At 38.3% G+C, this 18,981-nt stretch overlaps 2 protein-coding genes across 3 annotated transcripts in view; both read right to left on the bottom strand.

The window, feature by feature from the left end:
* Window positions 1-16,954, bottom strand: part of key (NF-kappa-B essential modulator kenny) — a 31,292-nt gene extending 14,338 nt beyond the window's left edge. Inside the window, exons 1-10 of one of the 2 annotated variants that reach the window (XM_070093975.1) lie at window positions 16,890-16,908; window positions 13,485-13,505; window positions 12,965-13,104; window positions 11,422-11,521; window positions 10,643-10,821; window positions 8,771-8,935; window positions 8,098-8,251; window positions 2,290-2,405; window positions 1,743-1,880; window positions 563-625 (exon numbers count right to left, since the gene is read on the bottom strand). In XM_070093975.1, coding sequence (XP_069950076.1) covers window positions 563-625; window positions 1,743-1,880; window positions 2,290-2,405; window positions 8,098-8,251; window positions 8,771-8,935; window positions 10,643-10,821; window positions 11,422-11,521; window positions 12,965-13,099 — 1,050 coding nt within the window. In that variant the 5' untranslated portion in view covers window positions 13,100-13,104; window positions 13,485-13,505; window positions 16,890-16,908. Of the gene's footprint in view, window positions 1-562; window positions 626-1,742; window positions 1,881-2,289; window positions 2,406-8,097; window positions 8,252-8,770; window positions 8,936-10,642; window positions 10,822-11,421; window positions 11,522-12,964; window positions 13,105-13,484; window positions 13,506-16,889 lie in introns of both variants that reach the window. The other variant, XM_070093974.1, reaches the window with a different exon arrangement.
* The window catches only part of LOC128697522 (alpha-ketoglutarate-dependent dioxygenase alkB homolog 4), a 159,759-nt gene that overhangs the window by 35,023 nt on the left and 105,755 nt on the right, over window positions 1-18,981 (bottom strand). The window lies entirely within an intron of this gene.

Raw genomic sequence — 18,981 nt, 5'->3', positions numbered from 1 at the left:
TCAGCCCCTCAAAAAAATAAAAAGATGAAAGTGCCTGTTTATTAATGAAACAATCTTATAAGACAAGCGGATGGGACACAGCTAATCTCACCAAGAACACATAAGAATTTTTTTAAAAATAACCTGACATATTTTAATAAAATTAAGCTTTTAGTGAAACTGAGTTTAAGCAGTTGAACTTATATGGCCCTAGGGTCATCACAACCTAGCAACCCAACAATAGCCCTAGGAAAATTCTATCCCTTCATCCCAACAAAAAGAGTCCTAGGGCCACTGCCATCCTTCAACACAACAAATCTAGGTCTGATTAAACTCTTGAGCTCAACAGCATTAATAACAAAGAAGTAAGAACACTTACTGTCATATTACCAAAGTAATAAATTGTATACGTTAATTATAAATTCATTTATACATTAAACCATGTACAATGTCATATATTATCAATTTAAAAATGTACAATGTCTTACATTACAAATTTATACATTAAACAATGTACAATGTCTTATCATATTACTGATGGTATGCACTACCAATGTCTGTCTTATTCATCAACATGTCTTACTTCTTCGCGAAGCATGGCTGCCTCGTCTCGAAGACGCTTCTTCTCCAAGGCATCCGCTGGATCCTGAGATTTGCATTTCATATTAGAATATTTAATGTAGCAAAAAATCTCCAAACCAAATACAAGTAAGAATAATTATGTATTATTTAGCATTCATGATGTTTGTATGATGTGTGAAATGACATTTGTTATGTCCAGAGGACTTACTGAATAATACTCCTCTTCTTCTTTACAATGCCTAAAAAAATTTAATTGCTGTGCAATAGAGCAAGGTATCCTAGCCCCAATAACCCTTGTCCATCCCAGCATATTTCACAAGAGAAAACTTTAGAAATTAAGAATTAAACAGAAATGTCTTCCTCCTTTTACCTCTCTCTCTCATTCTTCTGATTAACCATTTTTCCTCATACATCACCTTGTATTATTGAAATGTGTTGTAGACCTCTCTAGTGATGCTAAAGTTGTGATACTGGCAAGACTCAATTTTGCTGATCTCTAACTCTGTTGCAATATCCTTGAAAACCTGAAATTTTCCTTGGAGTTAACACTAGTAGGTTAAAGCCCATTAGTGTACTAACTGCTGGTCAGGTGCACAGACCAACCACCATGGAGACAACACATCATAAGAAAAGATGAGTGTTGCATATTTCAGTCTCATATTGAGGTCCTCATCAACAGAGTGAAGAGGGCCTCAGTGCAAAACCAAAATAATCAGTACCCATCTTCATTTTCTGTTTCATTGTCTTTATGTCACTTGACTTGTACCACAGTGGTAGGTATTTCAGCGCTATCATTTCACCGTTCTTCAAACTAAAGTAACTCCACAGAAAGGACCTCCATATGAGACTCCAACAATGCCAAACAAATCTTGTCATGATTGGAATAGTTATTCACTGTAACAGGATGAAATGTGACAATAAATAACAAGTAGTGGTGACCAATGCTGTTGAAAGTATTTTTCAACAGCTGTGAAAAAAATTAGAAAAATCACCCCTGAAATATATTGATACTGTAGTTAATCATATAACACCACATTGCAAGAAGATTGTGTTTACAGAAGATCTTCATAGACACTGGTGTCAGAATGATACACTAACATGGGCCTAAGCTTAATGTCCTTGTTGCATTGCCTCCCAGAACTCACACACTCTTGTCTCTGTAAATCCTCAATTTATTTAACCTTAATAAGGGCATCAGGTGTAGTGCTGAAAGCTGCACCTTTGCCATGAATTACACTGGATTGTAAGCTGCGGCAACGATCACGATGAAGTGCTGCTTCCTCTTGAGCTCGCTGAACCTCCGATTCTAAGCCTTCAACCTGAACAAAAAATGAAAAGTAAATACATCATGATTATACATGGTGCAGTATAGTCTAAATATATGTATTGGTATTTATTTAACAATTGGCATTTGCCAGGTTCTTCAATGAATGCTTAAACTGTTATCAGTTAGAAGCTCACTGAAAATCTGTGTTTTCTCTTAATTTTTCTTACGATATCATAGCACAAGTTATACCATTAACAAAAAACCAAAACCATGAAATTTTTCTTAATTACTTATTATGTATCATAATGGAGTTACTACTTTACTATATCTGGTACATGTAACACAGAGGTACTACTGTATTATAGACAGGTATAAGAGTCATTGATTTACTATACCTGGTACATGTAACAAAGGTACTACTGTATTATAGATGGGTGTAAAGAGTCACTGCTTTACTATACCTGGGTCCGTGTATCATGGAGTTCCTGTAACAGAGTGGCTGAAGTATCTTGTTCCTTTTTAAGCTGGCTGCGTAATTTTTTTACATCTGCTTCAGTAAGTAGCCCACCTATTCCCTCTGTAATTATAATATTCAGCTGCTTGACAATGCAAAATCTTCAAAACTTCAGTAAACACTGATCATATTTAAAAATTACAAATTAATTTTACTAATGTGAAAGGCATCGGCAGACATACTAATACTAAATTTTACTTTATACACAAAACAAAAATTACAAAAACTGCTGAAGCTGCAAACCAAATAAGGGAAAAGGGGAAATAAAATCCCCCAGAAAGTTTAAATTTTAGCAGAGTATGCCACAGTTAACAGTTTAAAAAGTAAAGCACTGTACAATTTAGCGAATTCAAGAATAAATTCTAGGGGAAAGAGAAATATATTTTTGTCAGTGCCATGAATGTTTTATACAACATACAGTTAGATCTTCTAAAGACCACATAGCACAGGGGTACCACAGACATAAAAGCATCCACCAAACAAGCCTAGAAGGAACTTAAGATGAAGCCAGTAGCCCAAGGAAATCCTGAGATGTCCCACTTCGAGTTGCAAGGTCAGTGTAACTTTGTGGTCTCATCAATAAACCTACCAGGGGAGGGCATTTGGACACTGAATTACAATGGGTACCTTCCACCCAATGTAATTTAATGATGAGAACTGTAGGTGGCTTTCACTTATAGTACAATGTCACTAGGTGGCTCTCACATACATTAGTGGTAATAGGTGGCTCTCCCACACCAGTGTCACTAGGTGGTTCTCACATATACTATAATATTACTAAGTAGTGTAGGTAGTAGGTTGGTAGACAGCAACCACCCAGGGAGGTACTACCGTCCTGCCAAGTGAGTGTAAAACGAAAGCCTGTAATTGTTTTACATGATGGTAGGATTGCTGGTGTCCTTTTTTCTGTCTCATGAACATGCAAGATTTCAGGTACGTCTTGCTACTTCTACTTACACTTAGGTCACACTACACATACATGTACAAGCACATATATACACACCCCTCTGGGTTTTCTTCTATTTTCCTTCTAGTTCTTATTCTTGTTTATTTCCTCTTATCTCCATGGGGAAGTGGAACAGAATTCTTCCTCCGTAAGCCATGCGTGTTGTAAGAGGTGACTAAAATGCCGGGAGCAAGGGGCTAGTAACCTCTTCTCCTGTACATATTACTAAATGTAAAAGGAGAAACTTTCGTTTTTCCTTTTGGGCCACCCCGCCTTGGTGGGATACAGCCGGTGTGTTGAAAGAAAGAAAGAACTGTAGGTGGCTTTCACTTATAGTACAATGTCACTAGGTGGCTCTCACATACATTAGTGGTAATAGGTGGCTCTCCCACACCAGTGTCACTAGGTGGTTCTCACATATACTATAATATTACTAAGTAGTGTAGGTAGTAGGTTGGTAGACAGCAACCACCCAGGGAGGTACTACCGTCCTGCCAAGTGAGTGCAAAACGAAAGCCTGTAATTGTTTTACATGATGGTAGGATTGCTGGTGTCCTTTTTTCTGTCTCATGAACATGCAAGATCTCAGGTATGTCTTGCTATTCTACTTACACTTAGGTCACACTACACATACATGTACAAGCACATATATACACACCCCTCTGGGTTTTCTTCTATTTTCTTTCTAGTTCTTATTTTTGTTTATTTCCTCTTATCTCCATGGGGAAGTGAAACAGAATTCTTCCTCCGTAAGCTATGCGTGTTGTAAGAGGCGACTAAAATGCCGGGAGCAAGGGGCTAGTAACCTCTTCTCCTGTATATATTACTAAATGTAAAAGGAGAAACTTTAGTTTTTCCTTTTGGGCCACCCCACCTCGGTGGGATATGGCCGGTGTGTTGAAAGAAAGAAAGAAAGGTGGCTCTCCAACACCAGTGTCACTAGGTGGTTCTCACATATACTATAATATTACTAAGTAGTGTAGGTAGTAGGTTGGTAGACAGCAACCACCCAGGGAGGTACTACCGTCCTGCCAAGTGAGTGCAAAATGAAAGCCTGTAATTGTTTTACATGATGGTAGGATTGCTGGTGTCTTTTGTCTGTCTCATAAATATGCAAGATTACAGGTATGTCTTGCTACTTCTACTTACACTTAGGTCACACTACACATACATGTACATGTTTATTTATACACACTCATCTGAGTTTTCTTTGATTTTATCTTAATAGTTCTTGGTCTTATTACTTTTCCTTTTATATCCATGGGGAAGTGGAATAAGAATCTTTCCTCCGTAAGCCATGCGTGTTATAAAAGTCAACTAAAATGCCGGGAACAATGGGCTAGTAACCCCTTTTCCTGTAAAGATTACTAAAAAGAATAAGAAGAAGAAAATTGTCAAAGTGGAGAGTCTGAATGTGCATGGATGTTGTGCAAATGATAAGAAAGAGATGATTGTGGATGTTATGAATGAGAAGAAGCTGGATGTCCTGGCTTTAAGTGAAACAAAGCTGAAGGGGGTAGGAGAGTTTCAATGGAGAGGAATAAATGGGATTAGGTCAGGGGTTTCAAATAGAGTTAGAGCTAAAGAAGGAGTAGCAATAATGTTGAAGGATAAGCTATGGCAGGAAAAGAGGGACTATAAATGTATTAATTCAAGGATTATGTAGAGTAAAATAAAGATTGGATGTGAAAAGTGGGTTATAGTAAGTGTGTATGCACCTGGAGAAGAAAGAAGTGTAGAGGAGAGAGAGAGATTTTGGGAAATGTTGAGTGAATGCGTGGGGAGTTTTGAATAAAGTGTGAGAGTAATGGTGGTTGGGGATTTCAATGCTAAAGTGGGTAAAAATGTTATGGAGGAAATAGTAGGTAAATTTGGGGTGCCAGGGGCAAATGTAAATGGGGAGCCTTTAATTGAGCTATGTGTAGAAAGAGATTTGGTAATAAGTAATACATATTTTATGAAAAAGAGGATAAATAAATATACAAGGTATGATGTAACACGTAATGAAAGTAGTTTGTTAGATTATGTATTGGTGGATAAAAGGTTCATGGGTAGGCTCCAGGATGTACATGTTTATAGAGGGGCAACTGATATATCGGATCATTATTTAGTTGTAGCTACAGTTAGAGTAAGAGGTAGATGGGAAAAGAGGAAGGTGGCAACAACAAGTAAGAGGGAGGTGAAAGTGTATAAACTAAGGGAGGAGGAAGTTCGGGTGAGATATAAGCGACTATTGGCAGAAAGGTGGGCTAGTGCAAAGATGAGTTGTGGAGGGGTTGAAGAGGGTTGGAATAGTTTTAAAAATGCAGTATTAGAATGTGGGGCAGAAGTTTGTGGTTATAGGAGGGTGGGGGCAGGAGGAAAGAGGAGTGATTGGTGGAATGATGAAGTAAAGGGTGTGATAAAAGAGAAAAAGTTAGCTTATGAGAGGTTTTTACAAAGCAGAAGTGTTATAAGAAGAGCAGAGTATATGGAGAGTAAAAGAAAGGTGAAGAGAGTGGTGAGAGAGTGCAAAAGGAGAGCAGATGATAGAGTGGGAGAGGCACTGTCAAGAAATTTTAATGAAAATAAGAAAAAATTTTGGAGTGAGTTAAACAAGCTAAGAAAGCCTAGAGAAAGTATGGATTTGCCAGTTAAAAACAGAGTAGGGGAGTTAGTAGATGGGGAGAGGGAGGTATTAGGTAGATGGCGAGAATATTTTGAGGAGCTTTTAAATGTTGAAAGGGAGGCGGTAATTTCATGCACTGGTCAGGGAGGTATACCATCTTTTAGGAGTGAAGAAGAGCAGAATGTAAGTGTGGGGTAGGTACGTGAGGCGTTACGTAGAATGAAAGGGGGTAAAGCAGCTGGAACTGATGGGATCATGACAGAAATGTTAAAAGCAGGGGGGATATAGTGTTGGAGTGGTTGGTACTTTTGTTTAATAAATGTATGAAAGAGGGGAAGGTACCTAGGGATTGGCGGAGAGCATGTATAGTCCCTTTATATAAAGGGAAAGGGGACAAAAGAGATTGTAAAAATTATAGAGGAATACGTTTATTGAGTATACCAGGAAAAGTGTACGGTAGGGTTATAATTGAAAGAATTAGAGGTAAGACAGAATGTAGGATTGCGGATGAGCAAGGAGGTTTCAGAGTGGGTAGGGGATGTGTAGATCAAGTGTTTACATTGAAGCATATATGTGAACAGTATTTAGATAAAGGTAGGGAAGTTTTTATTGCATTTATGGATTTAGAAAAGGCATATGATAGAGTGGATAGAGGAGCAATGTGGCAGATGTTGCAAGTATATGGAATAGGTGATAAGTTACTAAATGCTGTAAAGAGCTTTTATGAGGATAGTGAGGCTCAGGTTAGGGTGTGTAGAAGAGAGGGAGACTACTTCCCAGTAAAAGTAGGTCTTAGACAGGGATGTGTAATGTCACCATGGTTGTTTAATATATTTATAGATGGGGTTGTAAAAGAAGTAAATGCTAGAGTGTTCGGGAGAGGGGTGGGATTAAATTATGGTGAATCAAATTCAAAATGGGAATTAACACAGTTACTTTTTGCTGATGATACTGTGCTTATGGGAGATTCTAAAGAAAAATTGCAACGGTTAGTGGATGAGTTTGGGAATGTGTGTAAAGGTAGAAAGTTGAAAGTGAACATAGAAAAGAGTAAGGTGATGAGGGTATCAAATGATTTAGATAAAGAAAAATTGGATATTAAATTGGGGAGGAGGAGTATGGAAGAAGTGAATGTTTTCAGATACACTACTTGGGAGTTGACGTGTCGGCGGATGGATTTATGAAGGATGAGGTTAATCATAGAATTGATGAGGGAAAAAAGGTGAGTGGTGCATTGAGGTATATGTGGAGTCAAAAAACATTATCTATGGAGGCAAAGAAGGGAATGTATGAAAGTATAGTAGTACCAACACTCTTATATGGGTGTGAAGCTTGGGTGGTAAATGCAGCAGCGAGGAGACGGTTGGAGGCAGTGGAGATGTCCTGTCTAAGGGCAATGTGTGGTGTAAATATTATGCAGAAAATTCGGAGTGTGGAAATTAGCAAAAGGTGTGGAGTTAATAAAAGTATTAGTCAGAGGGCAGAAGAGGGGTTGTTGAGGTGGTTTGGTCATTTAGAGAAAATGGATCAAACTAGAATGACATGGAAAGCATATAAATCTATAGGGGAAGGAAAGCGAGATTGGGGTCGTCCTCGAAAGGGTTGGAGAGAGGGGTAAAGGAGGTTTTGTGGGCGAGGGGCTTAGACTTCCAGCAAGCATGCGTGAGCGTGTTAGATAGGAGTGAATGGAGACGAATGGTACTTGGGACCTGATAATCTGTTGGAGTGTGAGCAGGGTAATATTTAGTGAAGGGATTCAGGGAAACCGGTTATTTTCATATAGTCGGACTTGAGTCCTGGAAATGGGAAGTACAATGCCTGCACTTTAAAGGAGGGGTTTGGGATATTGGCAGTTTGGAGGGATATGTTGTGTATCTTTATACGTATATGCTTCTAAACTGTTGTATTCTGAGCACCTCTGCTAAAACAGTGATAATGTGCGAGTGTGGTGAAAGTGTTGAATGATGATGAAAGCATTTTCTTTTTGGCGATTTTCTTTCTTTTTTGGGTCACCCTGCCTCGGTGGGAGACGGCCAACTTGTTGAAAAAAAAAAAAAAAATTACTAAGTAGTTCATGTCTACTGATTTGCAGCCACCATGTCAGATTTCTTGCAAGTCTCTCATTGGTCACATGTGAATATGTCAGCAATAAACTGGGCAAAAGCTATAAAGTAACTCCAGCCTTAAAATATAAGCCATACCCTCAACAGGAGTAGTTTCCAAGGAGCGTGCCTTGGCATCAGCGCCCTCACGAAGTTGACGTAGTTGAAGACGAAGTTCACTTGCTGTATTTAAAAGCTCAAACCTCTCCAGCTGCAGTCTCTCTTGCTCACTGCGACTTGTAGTCAAGTCACACTGAAAAGTTATTTAAAATTAATATGAAGCCCTAAACAGGCAATTTTTTAAGTAAAAATGAAATAGCAAGTACAGATATTGTACTAAGGGACAAGTAAGTGGTACTTACAGTCTAGTGAAAATTTGTACATAAACTGTGCAAGGAAAAGCTTCTGTAGTCAGCTTTTATAAATTAAGTCTTCAACTCTTTTGTGGAATTAAAAGTAGTAGGAACATTATAATGAATATCCCATACTAGAAAAGCTTTTTCCTTAGATAAGCTAAAATATTGCAGGAACAAAGGTAGAAGTTTTCAAGTAACACTGAATTTACAGGTGACTAGACCAGGCAGTCAACAATCAGGTCTGACCTCAAGCAAGGCTTCAGAGAACAACTTTCAAAACCAGTCACAGGTTTGTAAAACTGCTGATGACAGAAACATGTTAAATATGGCAATTAACTAATAAGTGTTGTGACTTTCTGGAATGTAAAAATTAAGTGTGGTAGCAATTACATCTGAAGTATGCTGGAATACTTCACCTTCAACAGTGTGATGTCTCCCTCTAGCCTGGATCTCTGAGATATCAGTTTTTCCCTCTCCTCCTGAACTTGCCGCAAGTTCCTCTCTGCAACTTCCAAACGCGTGTTCAATAACTTTATAGTCTCGTCCAGTTCTTGAAAATGTGGTTGAGGCTCTTCTGGTGACTGAAACAGCAAATGTATATATATATTTTTCTTTTGTTTTTTTCAACATGCTGGCCATCTCCCACTGATGCAGGATAACCTTGAAAAGAAAAACACTTTCACCATCCTTTACACTTAACCCTTAAATGGTCCAAATGTATATATACGTTTTTTCAACATCTGAAAGTATGTAAAAAAATGTAGATCTTCTTTTTTGTTTTTCCTTTGAAAACATGTAAAAAAACTTTTACCTAATTTTTTTTTTGTTATATTTGAAAATATGTAAAAAAAAGTCGATCTACTTTTGTAGCACTACGAATTTGAACGTCGATCTGTTTGGACCGTTTAAGGGTTAATCACTGTCTTTACAGAGGCATGCAGATACGACAGTTCAGATGTCACTCCAAACAGCAAATATCCCAAACCCCTCCTTTAAAGTGCAGGCATTGTACTTCTCACCTCCAGGACTCAAGTCCAGCTAACCTGACAAAACATAATTATTTTTTTAACACACTGGCCGTCTCCCACCAAGGCAGGGTGACACAAAAAAGTCTCCAAATTGATGGATCTTCCATTCCCAGAGGTCCTGCAAAATTAGAATCAATAAAGACAAAATTATGTTCATATAATAAATTTTATTTCAGATTTCAGCTTATTTTGTCTTTCAATGGAAATACATGTATCTCTTTAAATTATGTTTTAAACTTGTTAATACTGACGTTTTAGAATGACCAGAAAGAAGAGAGATTTTTAGAGTGAGAAATAAATCCTGTAGTTAGTTTTCAATTCAGGAATCATGTGCCAGACCCCCAAAATGAACAGTGCTGCCCCTCCCCCACCAAAAAGAAGGAATATGCAACCAAATTTATTCACACATTGCCCTGTCAATAAAAACATTTGACTATCAACTCTCATATATGTATGTATGCAAGTATATACATACATATGAAAGCATGTACATATATCATATATAATATGTGCATACACCCCCCACACACATATACATGCACACACATATATACAGTGCAAACAATCAATACAAAACAAGCCACAAGGAAGTAAAAAAAAATCAGCACTAGGCCTTTCATACTATTGCCAGATCTTTGTCAGGAGCTTTGTAATTAAGGAAATGGTAAAAAAAAAAAAAAAAAAAAAAAAAGGATAAAAAAATATCAGGAGTAAGCTAATGGCCTTGCAACTGACACCACTATGTCTTACAGTTTTCTCAATTTGCAATTACCTTGATTGAAAAGCTCTGGACAAAGCACTGCAAACAGTGCTAAAGGACTGGAGCCAATTTTCCACCTACCTTCTGGCTTGTTTTGCATATACATGTGTACTGTACTGTATGTGTGTAGGTATATATATGCAAGCCCTAGAAGTGGGAAGTACAATACCTTCACTTTAAAGGAGGGGTTTGGGATATTGGCTGTTTGGAGTGACATCTGAACTGCAAAGGCAGTGATTATGTGTGAATGATGGTGAAAGTGTTGAGCAATGGTGAAAGTGCTTTTTTCTCTTTTGGGTCACCTTGCCTCGGTGGGAGATGGCCAACGTGTTAAAAAAAATTACATGAAATTACCTAAGACATCTGAAAGCCATTTTTTAAATCACACAAGGATACAGAAAAATCTATTTATGTATTTCTGTATAAAATTAAGGACAGATGATAAAATATTTAATATAAAACTATAAAATATACTGAAATATTTACAGAAATGTTATCACCTTTGAACCAGCAAGTTGAGATCTCAGACTAGCATTTTCTTGCTGAAGAGTGGACAGCTGCTGGGTAAACTCATGGATGCACTTGCGTTGCTCTTGCTGATGTAGTTCATTCTGCTGTCTCCACTTGACTACTAGTCCAAGTTGTTGCCGAAGAGCAAGATTGTTTTGTGCCACCGTTTCTGTTGCGGAGGTTTTATCAATATAAACTTGGCCATTACTATAAGGTGCAATACTATAGTAATATCAATACGAAAACCATTTATCTCCTTCACGTAAGTTTATGTGATAACAACAACTGCCTTTGCAGAAAAAATGGACTTTTGAGAACTGTCTGTGAAGTAAGAAAGAGCAGTAATAAGTAAGAATGTGAGAGGTGCAAATGGATGAAGTAGATGAAAAGGAATTAGGACCAATATGAAGTATTTTAAAATACAGAGTTTTAGTTTAACGAGTGTTAAATTTAAGAGAATTTACCTTAGCAAACATGAGACAGAATAATATTCCAAATTTCTCCTTCCCCCTACTCCTCATCCTTGATTTTTTTTCCCTCCCTCCTCTTCCCTCCTTGCTCCATCTTTTAAACTGTATCCAGCACACCAATGTCAATCCCCAGTGTTACTAATGGTGCTACAAATCAGGTCAATGCATACACTAGCACCACTCTCAACAACACTGTACCTCACGCTGCATTCACCACCATTCATTTAACAGCTGTTTACCTCCATGTTAACAAATACTATAGAAAAGATTACCACTCAGTGTTTGGTTCTGAACTATACCTTTGAGCTCCAGGTTCTCATTGATGACTGCACGCAGCTTGGAAATAAGATCTTCCTGGCTCACACTTCCTTCCAGTGCCATCAAACTTGATATTGATGCCTAGGGAAATCAGAAAAAAGAATTAAATACGTACAAGTCTGAACAGGAACACATAAAATAACACTGTAGTTCTGCACATACATAAAATGACAATTTACAATTCTATATATACAGTGGACCCCCGCATAACGATCACCTCCGAATGCGACCAATTATGTAAGTGTATTTATGTAAGTGCGTTTGTACGTGTATGTTTGGGGGTCTGAAATGGACTAATCTACTTCACAATATTCCTTATGGGAACAAATTCGGTCAGTACTGGCACCTGAACATACTTCTGGATTGAAAAAATATCGTTAACCGGGGGTCCACTGTACTTATATACACTTCTGGTCAAGAAAACTTTTAACATAGCATGCCATACAGTTTGCACAGATAATTATGACTGGCTGCATGAGAAACTTTTAATAACGGAAACATATGGCAGCAGATGTTTGAAATGTGGGTTTTCGTACACCAATTGCAAGTGGGGCCGTGTAGCTTCAAGAGTGTGGTGATCCACCCTTAGGTTGAACTCTGTACTATGCTCAATACAGCTCAAATGATGGCACATAAGATGGATAATAATGTTAGAACAGGACAGTGTTTTGTAGCGTTATGTCCTCCGGGAGTTTAAAGACTGTTGTGGGTCATATCCTGGGAAAAGATATAAAAAATAAAACCCAATGGAAAAAAGCCAAAATGACTGGCTTTACTGGGTTACTAACCCTTTGGATTAAAAAATCCAAATAAAGTCTTCTTATCCACATTTTAGCTGTAAGCTGAATCCATGAGTTAATTGTTAATTTGTTTGTTTAGAGATTAAGCTAGTCTATATTTCACATCACAGTTATGCATTTTGTCAATTAATCTAATATTAATTTGCTTAGTCATGGGTTGTTTCATCTTTTTGCTGTAACTTTTTTATTTATAAAGAAAAGTGTACGTATTAATAAAACCATAAGATCACTTTACTAAGGATACTTAATAATAATAATAACAATAATAATCTATACATGTATTTCTACAAGGTACATGATTTAACTGATACAGACCTAGTCAACATTATCTGCATACTTTACAGAAAGCCCCTGGTTATGCAGAGCATTCTGAGCAGCCTAAGTTAATCTTATTCCCCAGGATGCAACCCACAACAGTCTGCTAATACCCAGGTGCTGAATTACTGCTGGGTGAACAGGGGCAGTAAGTGCCGGGGGATCAATCCTGGACCCTTAGCACATGAGCTGAGGATGCTACCAACCAAGCTACTAGTAATTATACTGGAACTCACCACATATTTCCTCAAATCAATGAGTAAATTATAAACAGACTTTACCTAGGATCCACAGATAATCATAACATTATATTCTTCCACTAAAGGGTTGACAACAATGTTATTTTTCTCTACAGTACTAGTACACACACACACACAATATTTGGAATGAAAAAAATTATGGGGCTCACTTGCACTTCAGTAGCCATCCCATTAGAGGCAGATGAAAGAGAAGCTGATGTGATGGGAGGCAATGACTCAATACCAGGTGTGGTCACTCCACACAAACCACCCTGTCCCATCTTGGGTTCGTCCTGCCGTACCATTACACCTATAACAAAAATGATAAGCCAGGATTCTCTGTATGAGAGTTTTTTTCCCCAACAACTAACTGCACAGTACAGTACCTGTATGTCTTGTCAAATTGCATCTTCTGTAAATTTCCTTCACTACAGCCAAAAAGTCTGTTGTAGCTTACTAATTTCGTACATCACAATTTTTATTCTTATGAATGACTGATTTTTATTGGCTGTTCATGTTAATCACTTAAAACAACTGATGCTTTCTCATTATAAGCGCACCGCAGAATATATTTCAATAAGTAACTTTAAACAACCTATATTTGAATACCGTAGTCTTAAATATTCACTTTATCCAGTTATAATATTAAGAAAGACAAAACCAAAAATATAAAGTAAATACTGTACTTACTATCATAGTCATGCAAGCTGGCTGGGAAATAAAATATTTTAGTGCATTTAACATTATGTAACAACTGACAAAAGTTTGCCCATTGCAGATAATTATCAGACCAATTCTGATGCTTAGCATTACTACTAAGCATTGCAGTGTAAAAACATTACTATTTATACTGCAAGACCAGTGCTAGAATCATATTTTTCCAAGTAGCTGCAATAAACTCTCTCATAACACACCAATTACATTCATGAAAATCAGCATGTTATGAAAAATATATTTATGTAAAATGAAGAATATAGAGCAAAATATTGTTACATTCCAGACACTTTCAAATTTACCAAATAACTTTTTTTAACACTGTACCTGAAGAACAATATGACAGTTTATCTTACTTTATATTCTAGTTGTTGCTGCTTGCTAATAAGGAAGTGTATGGAAAGGGCTGATGTGGCCCTACCAGGCTAAGGAAGATGGTTGTGTTTCTTGTGTTAATGTAAATCCAGAGTTGTCAGTAATCGATGGTTTTAATGAAGTGCATATGTATTCTGTAATGCATCTCTGGAATGTTTTACCCTACAGTACTCTTCAGAGCTGACAAGAAAATCTTTTCACAAAGACTATTGCACATTTTTAAGTTTTCACATAATCCTTCACTAATCATACATTGTTGTGAAGGCTTGTCTTCCTTTTCTCAAAGTTTCATAGTATGACAGGACTTTGTGCCTTGTTATCTGAGCATTATGTGGGGCTTCTTTCTTCTGTTTTTTTCTCAAACCACACATTCAGTAACTTTTCTGGCTCATTTAGTTGTAATAACCTCTTTAACATTCCATTAACAAGTAACAATCTGTACTATTTAATGCAGAAACTTTTGTATTTTTTCTTGTAATCTCTAAGTGTATGAATGGGTGATTCATTTACACAACTCACAGGCAATGTACATTACACATACACTACCTCTAAAGTCTAATACTGTACTTCCATTTTGTTCAACAGTCAAAGATTCACACAATATTGTTCTAAGCACCACCATCCTAATGGGTGTCATGCAAATTATCCAGAAGTTGAAGACAGTACAGCAGCTGAGGTTCAATCATGCAGAGTTTGTCAAGGTTAGGAACCAAAACCAGGGAAATTGAACACAATTTTATAGTATCTACAACAGGTGGTCAGTCCTCAAATACCTTTTATTATACAGCAATAAAGGAGTGGAAAGGACTGCCTGAGCATGTCAAAGCCTGTCCTGGCATGAGCTAGGTCAGGAAGAGAGCTAAAAGGTACCTAATGAATGAAGTTAAAGGAAGGAGAGTGATTTCTTGTATAGTTAACATTCATGTACCTATTACTGTAAGCTGATCTTCTTTAATGTTCATGTAAACAACTCAGTTTACTTTATTCCTATTGTATCTCCTTTTATTGTGAATGATTTTCACACTGTTGAGTTACTTTGCTGCTTTAATTTTTAAGGTTATAAAAATTACTGATTTCTAATTTATCTTACAGCAATAAGATATTACAAGAACCCATTGGAAATAAGTACCTTCATCTGACTTTTATGGGCTATTCTAGGTAATTTACATGTATGTTACTATGTATGATAATTGTGCAACTGTACTTATATGCAGCTGTACCTAAATAAGCTTACTTATTAATCTTACCAGTGTGTCTGGAAGATGATCTTACTAGTGTGTCTGGAAGATGATCTTACCAGTGTGTCTGGAAGATGATCTTACCAGTATCTGGAAGATGATCTTACCAGTGTGTCCGGAAGATGATCTTACTAGTGTGTCTGGAAGATGATCTTACCAGTGTGTCTGGAAGATGATCTTACCAGTGTGTCTGGAAGATGATCTTACCAGTGTGTCTGGAAGATGATCTTACTAGTGTGTCTGGAAGATGATCTTACCAGTGTGTCTGGAAGATGATCTTACCAGTGTGTCTGGAAGATGATCTTACTAGTGTGTCTGGAAGATGATCTTACCAGTGTGTCTGGAAGATGATCTTAATGTGTGTCTGGAAGATGATCTTACTAGTGTGTCTGGAAGATGATCTTACCAGTGTGTCTGGAAGATGATCTTACCAGTGTGTCTGGAAGATGATCTTACCAGTGTGTCTGGAAGATGATCTTACCAGTGTGTCTGGAAGATGATCTTACTAGTGTGTCTGGAATATGATCTTACCAGTGTGTCTGGAAGATGATCTTACTAGTGTGTCTGGAAGATGATCTTACCAGTGTCTGGAAGATGATCTTACCAGTGTGTCTGGAAGATGATCTTACTAGTGTGTCTGGAAGATGATCTTACCAGTGTGTCTGGAAGATGATCTTACCAGAGTGTCTGGAAGATGATCTTACTAGTGTGTCTGGAAGATGATCTTACCAGTGTCTGGAAGATGATCTTACCAGTGTGTCTGGAAGATGATCTTACCAGTGTCTGGAAGATGATCTTACCAGTGTGTCTGGAAGATGATCTTACCAGTGTGTCTGGAAGATGATCTTACCAGCGTGTCTGGAAGATGATCTTACCAGTGTCTGGAAGATGATCTTACCAGTGTGTCTGGAAGATGATCTTACAAGTGTGTCTGGAAGATGATCTTACCAGTGTGTCTGGAAGATGATCTTACTAGTGTGTCTGGAAGATGATCTTACCAGTGTATCTGGAAGACAATATTACCAGTGTGTCTGGAAGATGATCTTACCAGTGTCTGGAAGATGATCTTACCAGTGTCTGGAAGATGATCTTACCAGTGTGTCTGGAAGATGATCTTACCAGTGTGTCTGGAAGATGATCTTACCAGTGTCTGGAAGATGATCTTACCAGTGTCTGGAAGATGATCTTACCAGTGTCTGGAAGATGATCTTACCAGTGTCTGGAAGATGATCTTACCAGTGTCAGGAAGATGATCTTACCAGTGTGTCTGGAAGATGATCTTACCAGTGTGTCTGGAAGATGATCTTACCAGTGTCTGGAAGATGATCTTACCAGTGTCTGGAAGATGATCTTACCAGTGTGTCTGGAAGATGATCTTACCAGTGTCTGGAAGATGATCTTACCAGTGTCTGGAAGATGATCTTACCAGTGTCTGGAAGATGATCTTACCAGTGTCTGGAAGATGATCTTACCAGTGTATCTGGAAGACGATCTCACCAATGTGTCTGATAAATTAATTACTTCTAACAGCTGAATAAACAAATATAATAAATCACGGGGCCAGGAGCTGTGAATCAACCCTTGCAACCCCAAATAGGTAAGTATGGGGTCTTTATTTCCACATTCTGGGCTTCGTAAATTTCCTACACCCTTACTTTATACTAAAAGATTTTAAAGTAATTTATTATATACTGTTCAATAACTGATTATGAGTCTATACAGTTTCCTTACCGTTTATGAACTATGACGTTATAAAAATTATTTTTACCTTAGCCTGCTTTTATCTGGTGTTGTTTTTCTTACTGTTGTTAAGGTTATTAAGGGCCACCAAAGCTTTGGTCTTAATGAACCCTTTACCCGGGAGTCCGGGAAGATTGTTGCCTTAACATCCAACCTTCCTGAGACCACGCAAACCTTAAGTAAGTTTATTCAGGTATACACAAATACAGTTACATAGATTATCATACATAGCAGCATATGTGTAGAGAACCTAGGACATCCCAAAAAAGTCAGAGTGACTTATTTCCATTGGGGTCATTTTTTTTTTTTTTTATTCGCCGGGATTCTCCCGGCCCGGGTCTTTTCCAAGTAGTGGTGACCCGGCCTTGGCTCCCTATCTGGGGAGTCCTTACAGGAAGTAAGTAGGTAAGTAAGTCAGTACGTAAGTAAGTACGTGAGCAAAGTATGTAAGTACGTAAGTAAAGTAAGTAAGTAGTAAGTTTATTTAGGTAGAGGTACACATAAGTACAATTATCATAGTGTAAATTACCTAGGATAACCAAAAAAATCAAAGTTATTTATTTGCTTTTGGGTCATTGATATGGCAAAACACTTTGAAGCACACTGTGTGCGGTCGTAGTTTCCACAAATTTGTGAGCAACAAATATAGCAAACAGCTCAGTTTGTAAGGTGTAAGCCTAGTTATTAATTCTAATACATCGAGAAGCAATTATTACTACAGAAAAAGCGCCCTTCCTCCAAAATTTGCACCAGTCAACTATAGTGATAATATAGCATTTATTGTGGTGGAGACGGAAAAAAAAAAAATAGAGAAGCTAGATACAGCGATTGATAAACAAAGGTGGAGGCTCGACCGTTCGTCATTGTAGGAGTGCCAGCAGTCACCGGCTCTTCAACACGCAAGTTATACTTTTGTATCAATCAAATCACATATTACTCGGGTAGATAATTTCCAGTAGATCCTTCATGTGTTAGCCCAAATCACCGACCAGTATGGTTTAAATAAGTGACCCACTGATCAGATCAGATAGACTGGTCCGAACCCTTGACTGGTCCGAACCCTTGACTGGTCCGAACCCTTGACTGGAGTTTACCTGGAGAGAGTTCCGGGGGTCAACGCCCCCGCGGCCCGGCCCGAGACCAGGCCTCCTGGTGGATCAGAGCCTGATCAACCAGGCTGTTGCTGCTGGCTGCACGCAAACCAACATACGAGCCACAGCCCGGCTGATCCGGAACTGACTTTAGGTGCTTGTCCAGTGCCAGCTTGAAGACTGCCAGGGGTCTGTTGGTAATCCCCCTTATGTGTGCTGGGAGGCAGTTGAACAGTCTCGGGCCCCTGACACTTATTGTATGGTCTCTTAACGTGCTAGTGACACCCCTGCTTTTCATTGGGGGGATGGTGCATCGTCTGCCAAGTCTTTTGCTTTCGTAGTGGGTGATTTTCGTGTGCAAGTTCGGTACTAGTCCCTCTAGGATTTTCCAGGTGTATATAATCATGTATCTCTCCCTCCTGCGTTCCAGGGAATACAGGTTTAGGAACCTCAAGCGCTCCCAATAATTGAGGTGTTTTATCTCCGTTATGCGCGCCGTGAAAGTTCTCTGTACATTTTCTAGGTCGGCAATTTCACCTGCCTTGAAAGGTGCTGTTAGTGTGCAGCAATATTCCAGCCTAGATAGAACAAGTGACCTGAAGAGTGTCATCATGGGCTTGGCCTCCCTAGTTTTGAAGGTTCTCATTATCCATCCTGTCATTTTTCTAGCAGATGCGATTGATACAATGTTATGGTCCTTGAAGGTGAGATCCTCCGACATGATCACTCCCAGGTCTTTGACGTTGGTGTTTCGCTCTATTTTGTGGCCAGAATTTGTTTTGTACTCTGATGAAGATTTAATTTCCTCATGTTTACCATATCTGAGTAATTGAAATTTCTCATCGTTGAACTTCATATTGTTTTCTGCAGCCCACTGAAAGATTTGGTTGATGTCTGCCTGGAGCTTTGCAGTGTCTGCAATGGAAGACACTGTCATGCAGATTCGGGTGTCATCTGCAAAGGAAGACACGGTGCTGTGGCTGACATCCTTGTCTATGTCGGATATAAGGATGAGGAACAAGATGGGAG

This window comes from Cherax quadricarinatus, chromosome 44 (assembly GCF_038502225.1).
Source record: "Cherax quadricarinatus isolate ZL_2023a chromosome 44, ASM3850222v1, whole genome shotgun sequence".
Classification (NCBI taxonomy): domain Eukaryota; kingdom Metazoa; phylum Arthropoda; class Malacostraca; order Decapoda; family Parastacidae; genus Cherax; species Cherax quadricarinatus.
This window is presented reverse-complemented; position numbering and strand designations above follow the sequence as displayed.